The 10,712-nt window shown below is 39.9% G+C and overlaps 1 protein-coding gene across 1 annotated transcript; it reads right to left on the bottom strand.

The window, feature by feature from the left end:
• Nucleotides 1-622: 622 nt before the first annotated feature.
• gdf6a (growth differentiation factor 6a) lies at nucleotides 623-10,457 on the bottom strand. The gene is made up of 3 exons (XM_084726135.1): nucleotides 9,834-10,457; nucleotides 4,426-5,011; nucleotides 623-2,409 (listed from the first exon to the last, which is right to left on the bottom strand). Exons 1-3 carry the CDS (start codon nucleotides 10,198-10,200, stop codon nucleotides 2,022-2,024), a joined length of 1,341 nt encoding a protein of 446 aa, XP_084582261.1. The 5' UTR covers nucleotides 10,201-10,457; the 3' UTR covers nucleotides 623-2,021.
• Between the last annotated feature and the right edge of the window lie 255 nt (nucleotides 10,458-10,712).

Below are 10,712 nucleotides of genomic sequence, written 5' to 3'. Positions count from 1 at the left end.
AGATGCAGCAGACAGAGATTTCCTTCAGATTAGGATTAGGGTTAGGGTTAAGTAGACCAGTGGTTTTCAAACTTTGGTCCAGGGACCAACAGGGGTCCTTGAGTGGGTTGTCAGAGTGCCCAGCAAAATGAGGAATAGAATATTACAACTTTTATCACATTGTTTTTGGAACAACGAGAGAAGAAACAGGGTTGGCTTTGATTGATTGTAATTTATAGTAATCCTGGTTTATTGATTGATTGACTATGAAGTCTTCAAACCTAAAATCACTCAGAGGGGATTCCTTAAGACAAAATCCTCTCAAACTGGGGCTTCATGGTCTAAAGGACATCAACTGTGGTGGTCCTTGACATGAAAAAGTTTGGGAACTGCTGAAGTAGGGTATGCTTGGTTTTAGGCTTATGAATTAAACCACAGGAAGTTGCTCAGGCCTACATCATTCAAAAAAATACCAGTAAAGTGATTAATTTTTTCTAATTAATTAATCCATTGATTAAAAAAGACAATTTACTGACCTTTTATTCCCTCATAAAGAAACATCCTGAAGTGTCATTATTTTGTGATGTTAGACTCTTTAAATGAATGAAATGAATGCAAAAAGGTTTGGATTAATCATCAGAAGTAGCAGACTTTGTTTTGAATTTTATTTGTACAGTAATGGTGTGGAATAGTATCCAGTAATATATGTATATAAATGATCTTATATATCATTGTAAAAGCTCTTTACACTCTAACTGAATGCACCTCAAAACTCAGATCCTATATGCAATTATGAGGTAGACATTAATAATGGTATTTTCCACCCTCTGCAAAACAAAAAAAATATCGAATACACCTTAAATTACTCTTATCAATGTAAGAAATATATGATTATCATGAAACTCTGTACATCACAAATAATAAAATAATTATAGAATAGAAATTATACCGATTTGAGTGCATTTTGTATATTTACAAAGAAATGCCGTTTGCTCATTTCTTCATTCGTTGCACTTTGTAAAGTTTTCAACTGTACAAATATTTACAGCTCAAGAAAAAAAAATAATGAACAGCAGTGCATTCAAAGCTAATGTGCATTTAAATATTGTCTCGTTTGCGAGTCTTTTTCTTAGATTTTCGTCATCAGAGAAGACAAACTCTCTCTGGCTGACCGCGTGTCCTTGGCGCAGTCAGTTGTGGAAGTGCATTTCGTAAAGATGCAGACTTTTGAGCAAAAAGTTCGCCTCAGTTATGTGTGCTTTTTTTTTTTTTTTTTTTACAACAGGGCCCCAGTCTGTCAGGCACAAGTCTGGTTTTGTGTCCTTTCATGTCCACAAAGGCGCATGATGACGCCTCTAAAACTGGTCTCCAGTAAGGCAAAAAAATCTCTTGAAGGCATTACCACCACCATCTTATCTCCTCTCCTCAGACCAGTCTCTGTGTGAGTGTGTGTGTGTGTGTTTGTGTATGTGTAAGTGTGAGTGTGTGTGAGTGTGTGTTTGGTAGATTAGACATTCACCCCCTCTCTTCTTCTTTTGGACAAACAGGCACTTGCTCGGGCCTGTAATGACTCCAGCTGGACAGTAGCAATTACGGCCTGGATGCACATACCCAAAAGAGTCCGGCCTGGCTGGCAGGATCACACGGCAGAGCTGCAACAATAAAGCGCTGACATGCAGGCAAAGCCCACTGTCCTCTGGCCTCGGCACGAACAGGTGCACAGTCGCGCTGAATAGGCTCCCATCTCGCCTTGTTGTACCCATCATTCCTTGTGCCACATGGACACGTCTCACCCTCTGGGAAACAAAACCCTGTTTGATGAGCAATGACTTGTTGCACGGATGGGAACGAAGGCGTAACACTTTAAGGCAGAGAGTGTGAATGATTGTGAGAGTCTGAATAAATAGCAGATATTGCCTTTTGCGTGCATCCCTTTTGAATAAGGCGCGTCATGCGTCAAAGCATCTTCAACCTGGGACCCATCAAGACTTATCTTTGATTTTTCTGTCTTTCTGAAGTGTTTTTGTCACAATCAAGGGCCGCTACCTGCACCCACACTGCTCCACCACCATGTCCTCGTACTGTTTGTACACCACGTTGTTGCCTGAGTCTATGTACAGGATGCTGATGGGGCTGAGTTTGGTGGGGACGCAGCAGCTGGGCGGGGTGCTGTTGGGGTCCATGGAGTTCATGAGCGTCTGTATGATGGCGTGGTTGGTGGGCTCAAGGTGCGACCTCAGGGGGAAGTCGCACACGCCCTCGCAGTGATACGCCTCGTAATCCAGGGGCGCGATGATCCAGTCGTCCCAGCCCAGCTCCTTGAAATTCACGTGCAGCGCCTTTTTGCTGCATCTGGATTTGGATTTCTTGCCGTGTCTCTTCCCGTGTCTGTTAGTCAGCGCCGTCCTCCTTCGCCGCCGGGGTCCTTCCCTGGTGAAAAATAGTTTTCTATATTATAAATATAACTAACTCATTTTGTTCCAAGTGCATTTTAGTTGTGCACAAAGTAATACAGGGATTTGGTCGAATCAACAAATATTTTCTTGTCAACTTAATATAAATATACAAGTTTTATTTATTCAAGTTAATTTAACTTTAAATTTCAAATATTTGTTTTCCCAAAAACTTCAGAACTCATAAACCTGAGTTCTTCTAATTTTAAGTCTCTTGACTTGAAATGATGAGTTGAATGAATGTGCTGTACAGAGTTCAGTCAACTCATTAAATGAGTTTCTAAACAAACATGATGAGCACATTAGCAGATTTCCCAGCATACATTGTTAAAGAGTTACAAAGTCTTATGAGACCCTTATTTCTTATAGTGTGAAGTTTCAGAGAAAATCATACTTGTTCAATGTTCATCAGTGCGACTGAAGACTTGTTGGTTCAACTTAATATCTTAAGCTCACTGAACATGTCTTCATGTATAACTGAATTAATAACTGAATTAATATCAATTTTATTTTACTCGAAAAATTTGTATGTTGTTTTGTTATTTGTGTTGAATCATTACAAAACTACCTCAATTTGTCTTTTAAAATTCAGTCAACTTAAAGTTTTAATATAGCCTTTTTTTTAGTTAAAACAAATTGTTCATTTTTACAGTGTAATTAAATAGTAAAAAAGCACAATTTTAAGTGTATTTAGTACACTTTTATATGCTCAAATGGAACAATTTCAATATTATACTACTATACTACTATACATGCATGATTAATGAAATTAAAGTTTACCTTGTTTGTGCTACTTTTTCAGAGTACACCGAAACCGCTTTAAATAAACTTATACTGAAGTGTACTTTTTGTAAGGATACTGAAGAACACTTCTGATAAAGCAAAGTGAAAGTACATTTTAATAAAGCATACTAATATTAGCAAAATAACAATTTTTCAAAAGTAAGCTAACTTACCACTAGTATTTGCAATTTAGTATACCTTTTAAGTGTACACTAATGTACAGTTTACAGTACACTTTCAATAAAGTACACTTCTTGTAAGTACACTGAAATACCACTAAGTACTGCTGAATTATTATATTTATTTTTAGTACATTGAAACTGTACTTCATCATTCATTAGAATGATATCTTCATATTCAGTAGTTGCTGACTTAATGTAATGTTTTGAATGAGTCCACTCAGTCTTCTGCTTTAGTGACGGCAGTCTATATTTAACATCAAACAAATTGAAATTATACCATGTTCCCTTAATCTACTATTCTTATTTCAGTAAAACTGTGTCAGTTACGTTTCTCTTAGTATCGTACTGCTGACATCGTGATGATCATGTCTTTTTCAGATTCCGCCCCCTGCAGTTGAACCGCCATTTTCTTTTGGTGACTCAGAATGTACATTAGGTCTAATGCATGACAAAATCATATTTTGTGATTAAATAATGAATTGTGTTTGATATAAAATGGTCAAATTGTGTGAAGTTTTTGTGAACTCACTGAACAAATCAGCTATCATTTAATCAGGCTAACAGTAAGTCATACTCACATTAGCAATTATATTCATCATACTGAACCAACTGAAATAAGACACTAAGGTTATTATTAAAAATAAATTTCCTGAAACTATTTGGGTCTTAAGGAGCAGTATTTTGTACTTTTGTGTAAAATCAATAATGAGTTGGAAAATTGGAAACTTTTAAGTTGACCTGACTTAAATTAAGGTTGCATTAATGTAAACTGGTGATATGACAGCAATCAGATTATTAGGTGCATCTGACTTAAAGCAATTGTGTTCATATAACTTAACTTGAGCTGATAGAACTTACTTTATTTGTGTGTTACAAATTGAAGTATTTTTTTTAAGTTGGTCTTTTTTCCAGTGTAGTTTTAAAGTACATTTTAAATATACTTTAAATGAAGCAGAAAGGTGCAAGTATGTTTGTAATAACTTTTGTATTCTTAAATGAAATACACTTAAGTACTGTGTTTTTTTTACCTGGGCTCTGCTTTAACCCCCCTCAGAGACACCCCCTCCTCCGCCGCCACCTCCTCCCTCTCACTGACGGACCTCCGCGCCTTGATCTTCTCCTTCATCTCGTTGAACAGGTTCTCCCTCTTCTTGGAGCGGGTGTAGGCCACCAGGATGGCCTTCTCCCGCTGGGGCCGCCCGCTCCTGTCCAGCCCCAGCTGCCTCAGGTCCACCTCGGTGTCTGATTTGCTGAGAGTGACGCGGAGCTGGAAGCAGAGATGATGCTGCTGCTGATGGTGGTGGTGATGATGATGATGGGGGTGGTGATAATGGTGCTGCTGGTGCGCTTTAAACATTTCCCACACGTCCAAAACCTCCCAGCCCGGCTTGGAGGAGTCCAGCGGGTCCAGGGACCTGGAGTCCAGCAGTCTGTCCGAGCTGCAGGGGTAGACCTGGATGTCGTACAGGCCCGCCGTCTGCAGGGAAGTCTGCAAATCCCCCGGCGCTCTCCTAAATATCCTTAATTCCGCCCCGACCAGCTCCTCTTTGTCTGAAAGGGTTGAGACATCAAACAGATACTTTTGTCTTCGCAGAGGAGAGTGCAAAAGATCGTCTGCAAGGATAAAAGAAGAAAATAATTGCAGTCAGATTCACTTAGGGTGTACAGTGTTCAGAGGGAGGCAGGGAGGGAGAGGAGGGGGACTCACATTCTCCCACAGAGGCCTTCTCTCCCTCTCTTTTCCCTCTTTCTCTTTCTTGTTTTTCAAATGTCCACCCTGAACCTGCCTGAAACAAACTACAGCTGACAAGTCTTCAGTTTGGAAAAAAAAAACCTCAGTTAACACCACGTTTTATTATTTGTTATCAGTCCACAACTATATTATACTTATAAAGCCACAACGTCCCTCGAATTTACTTTAATTTGATTAAACGCAAACTACGCAGGATTTTCCCCCTAAAATGTATTGACTCATGAAAAAATAATCCCTCTCAATCATCACTCAAGAACACCAGAAGCTTGTGGCTTCTGCATCCACACAAACCCCGCCTTCTGCCCCTAACTTCTTATTTTCTCATCATTAAAGGTATTTGACGTCCTGGGAACGAGAGTCAAAAATCAACCATCTTGGTGCTGTTCACTAACAGAAACGCACAAATCCAATAAAACCTTTTTTTTTAACGCTAAAGGCCAAATGTGGTTTAAGTTTACAAAGCCTGTTTTAAGGCTCCCTCATTAAAATCGCAGTTGCTCAAGTTTCTTAATGTCATTTCATGCAAATTTGCTGCACATGAACAATTTGAAATGATATTTTAGCGCAAAGCACTCAATATCCGTGTTTATATGAGACGAATCTAATCTCTCTTGTGCCAAAAAAAAGTATATTTTAAGTATTTATCCACGAATCACCTTTCATAGGGCTAAAATTCGTTTTTTAAATATATCGCTGTGACAATAATCCCATCAAATCACAGCGAAAATGTAAATGCCAGATTTAATCCAAGCCAGCGTGTTTTAATTAAAATATTTCTGCTTTCATTTCACTTGATGACAGACTGGTGATTATTCATTTCCAGCTGCCTGACAGAGTGGAAGTAAACTTTTCCTTCTTTACGGTCTTAAATCTTAGCAGCAGTCAGAACATCAGAAATGTGGTTAGTTTGCTGTTGCAGAGTTGTAAGGCAAAAAAAAAAAAAACAAGGGGCCTAGTGATGTGAAGGCCCCTGGGTGCTGCCAGACACAACGGACCAAAGGCGACATACTGTACACTCTACTGAACAATACACAATTAATGCATTATTCCCTGCTGGAGACCCAGGAGGCCTGCGAATACTCCACCAAGGCGATAACTGGGATATAACAATGCGTGAAAAGGCGTTAACGAAACACATTAAATGTCTTCATTTAACAAACAAGAATTCAGCCTCTCATTACATACATTTTAATAATCAGGATGATTTATGTTCAGCATGTGTTGTCATGTTCATCAAGCTGAAGATTACAGCATGTTCATGGATGGACACAATAACATTTTTCTTGGTTTTAACTGCACCAAAAACCCAATTTCTAGCATGTTAATTCGTGTTTTTTCTATTCATGTTTTTTCTCTGATGAAAAAGAGAAAAGAGTACAACAATTCGAGTTTGAATAATTGTCTTGTTTCTTGCAGTTTTACTTAAAATCGACACTTTTCCTGACAGCGTCAGTAGTTTAAGTAAATGCAGGATCCGGGTAGAATTTATGAAGAAAATAACATTAATTTTGAGTTTAAGTCATATTTAAATTTTAATTAAAGTCTTAAAAAACGTTGATTTACGTTGGAGTAAGTGAACAATAACTTTATTTTGAATATCGAAAATTTGCGCCTATTTTAAAATATAAGGGTGAACGCTAAACGCAGATTTAAGTGGAGTTTTATGATGTTAAAAAAGCATTTTCCTTGACTGATTGTCCCCATTAATATCTGAAAGCGCATTTTAAAAATAAAAGTGACGTGCCTACATCTAAACACCCCTGTGATATAATTTGTAAAACTTGTTCTGAAGAGATATTTGAATGTGGTTGTCAGTTTCCCCCGTGAACCCTGCCGAGTCGAACAGTAAAACGCAGATTGAAACCTTGTGCTCGCTTTCAGTGACTTTGCGCGTATGGTCTGCATTAGGATTCTTTCTTTTTTTTTTTTTTATAAGACCTCAAACAAATCGAATACAAGTTCACCAAATAATTAACAGTTCTGAATTCCCAACTTCCTCATTAAAGCACTTCCCCTCTTATATTTCATCTCATCCTGCCAACGACAACATTCCCCCTTAAAACCTGCGCCTGCACGGACTGACTGACCCACTGACTAAAACACTGCTGGAATTATTGAGAGATATTCGTGTTGACAGTTTGAAAAAATGCACAAAGTTTTCTTAATTTCATTATTATGTAAAAAGCCATTTTTTTCCATTACGCGTAAGATGGTTGAAGGTGGATAATTGGAGGGAGAATGCGGTGGATTTTTAACTACTCAATTTAAAAACGGCATCCTGTGCACTTTGGTTTGACCTTGTTGCTTGTATTTGAACAAATGCAAAACATGTTTTTGTCATCTATGCCTCTGTTTGGAGAGAGAGGGAGGGAGAGAGGGAGGCCGGGCTGCTGCACCATCTGCGCTTTAATGAGTTACCCCAAGTGCCAAAAGTAATTTTCAGATTCGGGTTATGCTTTTCTGATCTTGCCTTTTGTGACCTCCAGGAAACACCCCGCCTGGTTTTATAAGCAAATTTCATTTACCTACAAACGTGTGAACGCCAAAGAAGCCGTAGATCATGGGTGCACCCAGTAAAACAGCCTCTGTGTGGATAAATTATGCGTAAAAGACGCAAAAACCTGCTACTTCACGCGTCAAAAGCTGCCCCTCTTCTGATGGAGGAGATTTAAATATCCAAGACTCCCTAGCTGAGGTTCATTCTGCAGGTTAATGCAATGCAACACTTTGGGGACGCTGGGGAGGGAATCCCACAAGAAACCAAAAGGCGCTTGAGCTGAAAGAACGGGAAGAAAAATAATTTTCCGTAATTAAAGTGGCGGTCGCAAAGGGAGGTTCCGCAGTAAAAAATACGCAGCACTTCACAGCAGACTGGAGGAAGTGCTCTTTCTTTCTTTCTTTTTTTTTTTTTTTCTTTTTCCTCTCCCCTCTCTCCTCGTTTTTTGGTGATGTGCCCATCGCGGCCGAGCTGGGTCATTATGGGAGAATAGACAGTGTTTGATATGTTATGACATGAACACTCAATTAGATCACCGAGTTCAAATACTCCAATCAGCCGTTCGATGCCAAGCAGCTCTCAGAGGGTCCAGCTCGGGGTCAGAGCCAGTGACACATCACATCAAAATCACAGGAGAAAGTGGAGGCGTTTTTCCTATCAAATCAGCTCACACTGCAAGAAATGGACGCACGGACGAGCCTTTTAGCCTCATATTTGTTCTTAAAACGTGCTGTTTTGTCTGAAAACGGGCAATTGTGTGAGAGAAACCCAATTATTTTCAGTGCGTTTAAGTGTATGCTGAGAAAAATGTATCAAACTTTAAAATAAACCTACATTTCGTTTAACAAAAAAGCTGATTTGCATTGGAAATAATTGCACCAAGTAAGCAGATAAGACTGATTGAAGCAGCCGACTCTGGGCTGAAGATAACTCGTAATGATGGACATTTTTTGCAGCGCGCAGTCCGCGTCCGAGTGTTTCAGACAGGAGGGAACCGCAAACAAAGATAGCTTTTATTTCTCCTGCAAAGATTAACTCGGCTTATGTCCCCTTGTGTGTGTTTGGATGTGTTTGTGTTTATCAGATTGTGTTTGTCCTCGCAGGCTGGTCAAATCACTTGGTTACACATGTTAACTGACCCAAACACCTGCTTCTCACACCGACCCGCTCAGCCGCGGCCCCCTGGCTCCCCTTTGTCAAGCACAAGTGGGCCAAACTGGACACCATAATGGCAGCAGACTCAACTTTTGTAAATATGTGACAGGTTTGTGGGTTAAAGCTAGTACAGGGATTTTTTACTGGTTACAAAACGGCTCTATGTTTATTACTGATGCTTTTATATGACATATATAAGCAAATGAGACCATCAGCGAAAAGATTGGTTATTTTGTGTAATTCCTCTAAATGACTGCCACCGGGTCGGATTGTACTGAAATCAGATAAAACAAGTTTGTGTTTACATTTTCAAAGGCAAAGTTACAGTGAGTCGTATTTAGATTATTATTATATTATTTTGTAGTTATTGTGGTGGGAAAACCACAGCTTTTGTCCACAAAGGCTCAAAAATCAGCTAAATATAAAAATCCCTTATAGTAGTTTTAACTCACTTTGTATTTTAAATATTCAGGTTTATTTAGTGTTGTTAATCGTTTGGGAATGGATGAAAAACACCAAGTGCTCTCATATAACTGGGGAAAAAAAGTTTCCTCCGTATTCACGTGGAGGCAGAATAGTTTTGGCTGCAGCCTGCACTGACAGTGATTTACAGCCTTCATTTAGAGAGCGCCTTAATTAGTGTTTTACTGTCGTGTTACCCAGAGGTTAATTTAAGTGTAATATAACTTAATACTCGGAAAAAGTTGCATGTTTCGGCGGCTGTGCGCCAAATAGACCAGAAACTCCACAAGAATCACACATAATCCTGCAGCTTTCAAGACTTTTCTTTCGTTACACACTTCTTCTTGAGATTTATTTATATTTCGTGCGCGTAAAAGTGCCTTTTGACACTATTTTTCCCGATTTAAAAGGTGCGTAAAAGTTGCCGCTGTGAGCTCGTTTTATTTGCTTTACTGTGGTTTTTAGACACATTTACACAAGAGAATATGAGAGGAGTCAATTGAGGAGAAACTGAGCCACAGAATTATGCAAGACCGAGCTGCTGGAGCTGGCAGCGAACTCAAACCAACCTGTTCCTCTGTCCACAAAACTTGTGATGGTGTTGGCAGATTTAGAGGAGCGGAAAAAGCTTGCGTTTAGTCCGAGCTTCTCCGCAGCCGAGTATGTCCTGTATATGGAGAGCATGTATTCATGCGGCACAATAGCGTCCTTTAGGTCTTCTTTGTGGTGGCCCGCGGTGGGATGCGAGGACGCGAAAATGTCTTTTAGGAATTTGGATGACCTCTGTCCGTCCTGATGATGAGAGACCCTGGCTCCCTTGTTCCTCCTCGGCGCAGAGGGAGAGATGATAGCAGCAGACTGGAAACACGGTATATTCCCAAGGAAAACGAGGAGCAGGCCCAGCAGATATAGCGCTACGAGTCGAGATGCGTCCATGGCTGGAAGAGTCACCGGGAAGATGCGAAGAAACTCTCTGCTTTTTTCCCGCTCAGTAAAGAAGTTGGAGATTTCGGGGGGGAAAAACGCCGGGAGTCGGAGATGGTGTGTGCGCGTCAGGGTCGGAGAGCTGCTACTTTTGCGCTCTCCGGTCGCACCAGAAGAAGTGCGTTTTGCGCTCTGGACTCCACACAAGAGCGGAGACTGTTGGGCCGAGAGAAACACGCCCACATGGTCGCTCAGAGCAGGGCTTCCCAAACAATCCATGTCACAGACCTCCAAACAGACGCGCACTGCAGCAACGGACCTCACAAGACACAGACACCACAGTCCATGTGGGAAAGTTTGCAGCCAATTGCTGTACAGTTTACGCTGTCCACAGAGAATAATGATCTAGTTATTTCAGCATGACAAGAACTTTTTTATATATATATTAATTAGTGAATATAATTAGACAATTCTAGTCAATTTGGTTCCTTCCTCAATTTAAACACAAATTTAGACTTAAGGCA

The sequence above is a fragment of the Lutjanus erythropterus genome, chromosome 9, assembly GCF_056507025.1.
Source record: "Lutjanus erythropterus isolate fLutEry1 chromosome 9, fLutEry1.hap2, whole genome shotgun sequence".
Taxonomy (NCBI): Eukaryota; Metazoa; Chordata; class Actinopteri; order Lutjaniformes; family Lutjanidae; genus Lutjanus; species Lutjanus erythropterus.
Note: the sequence above shows the minus strand (reverse complement) of the source record. Positions and strands in the feature narration are given on the sequence as shown.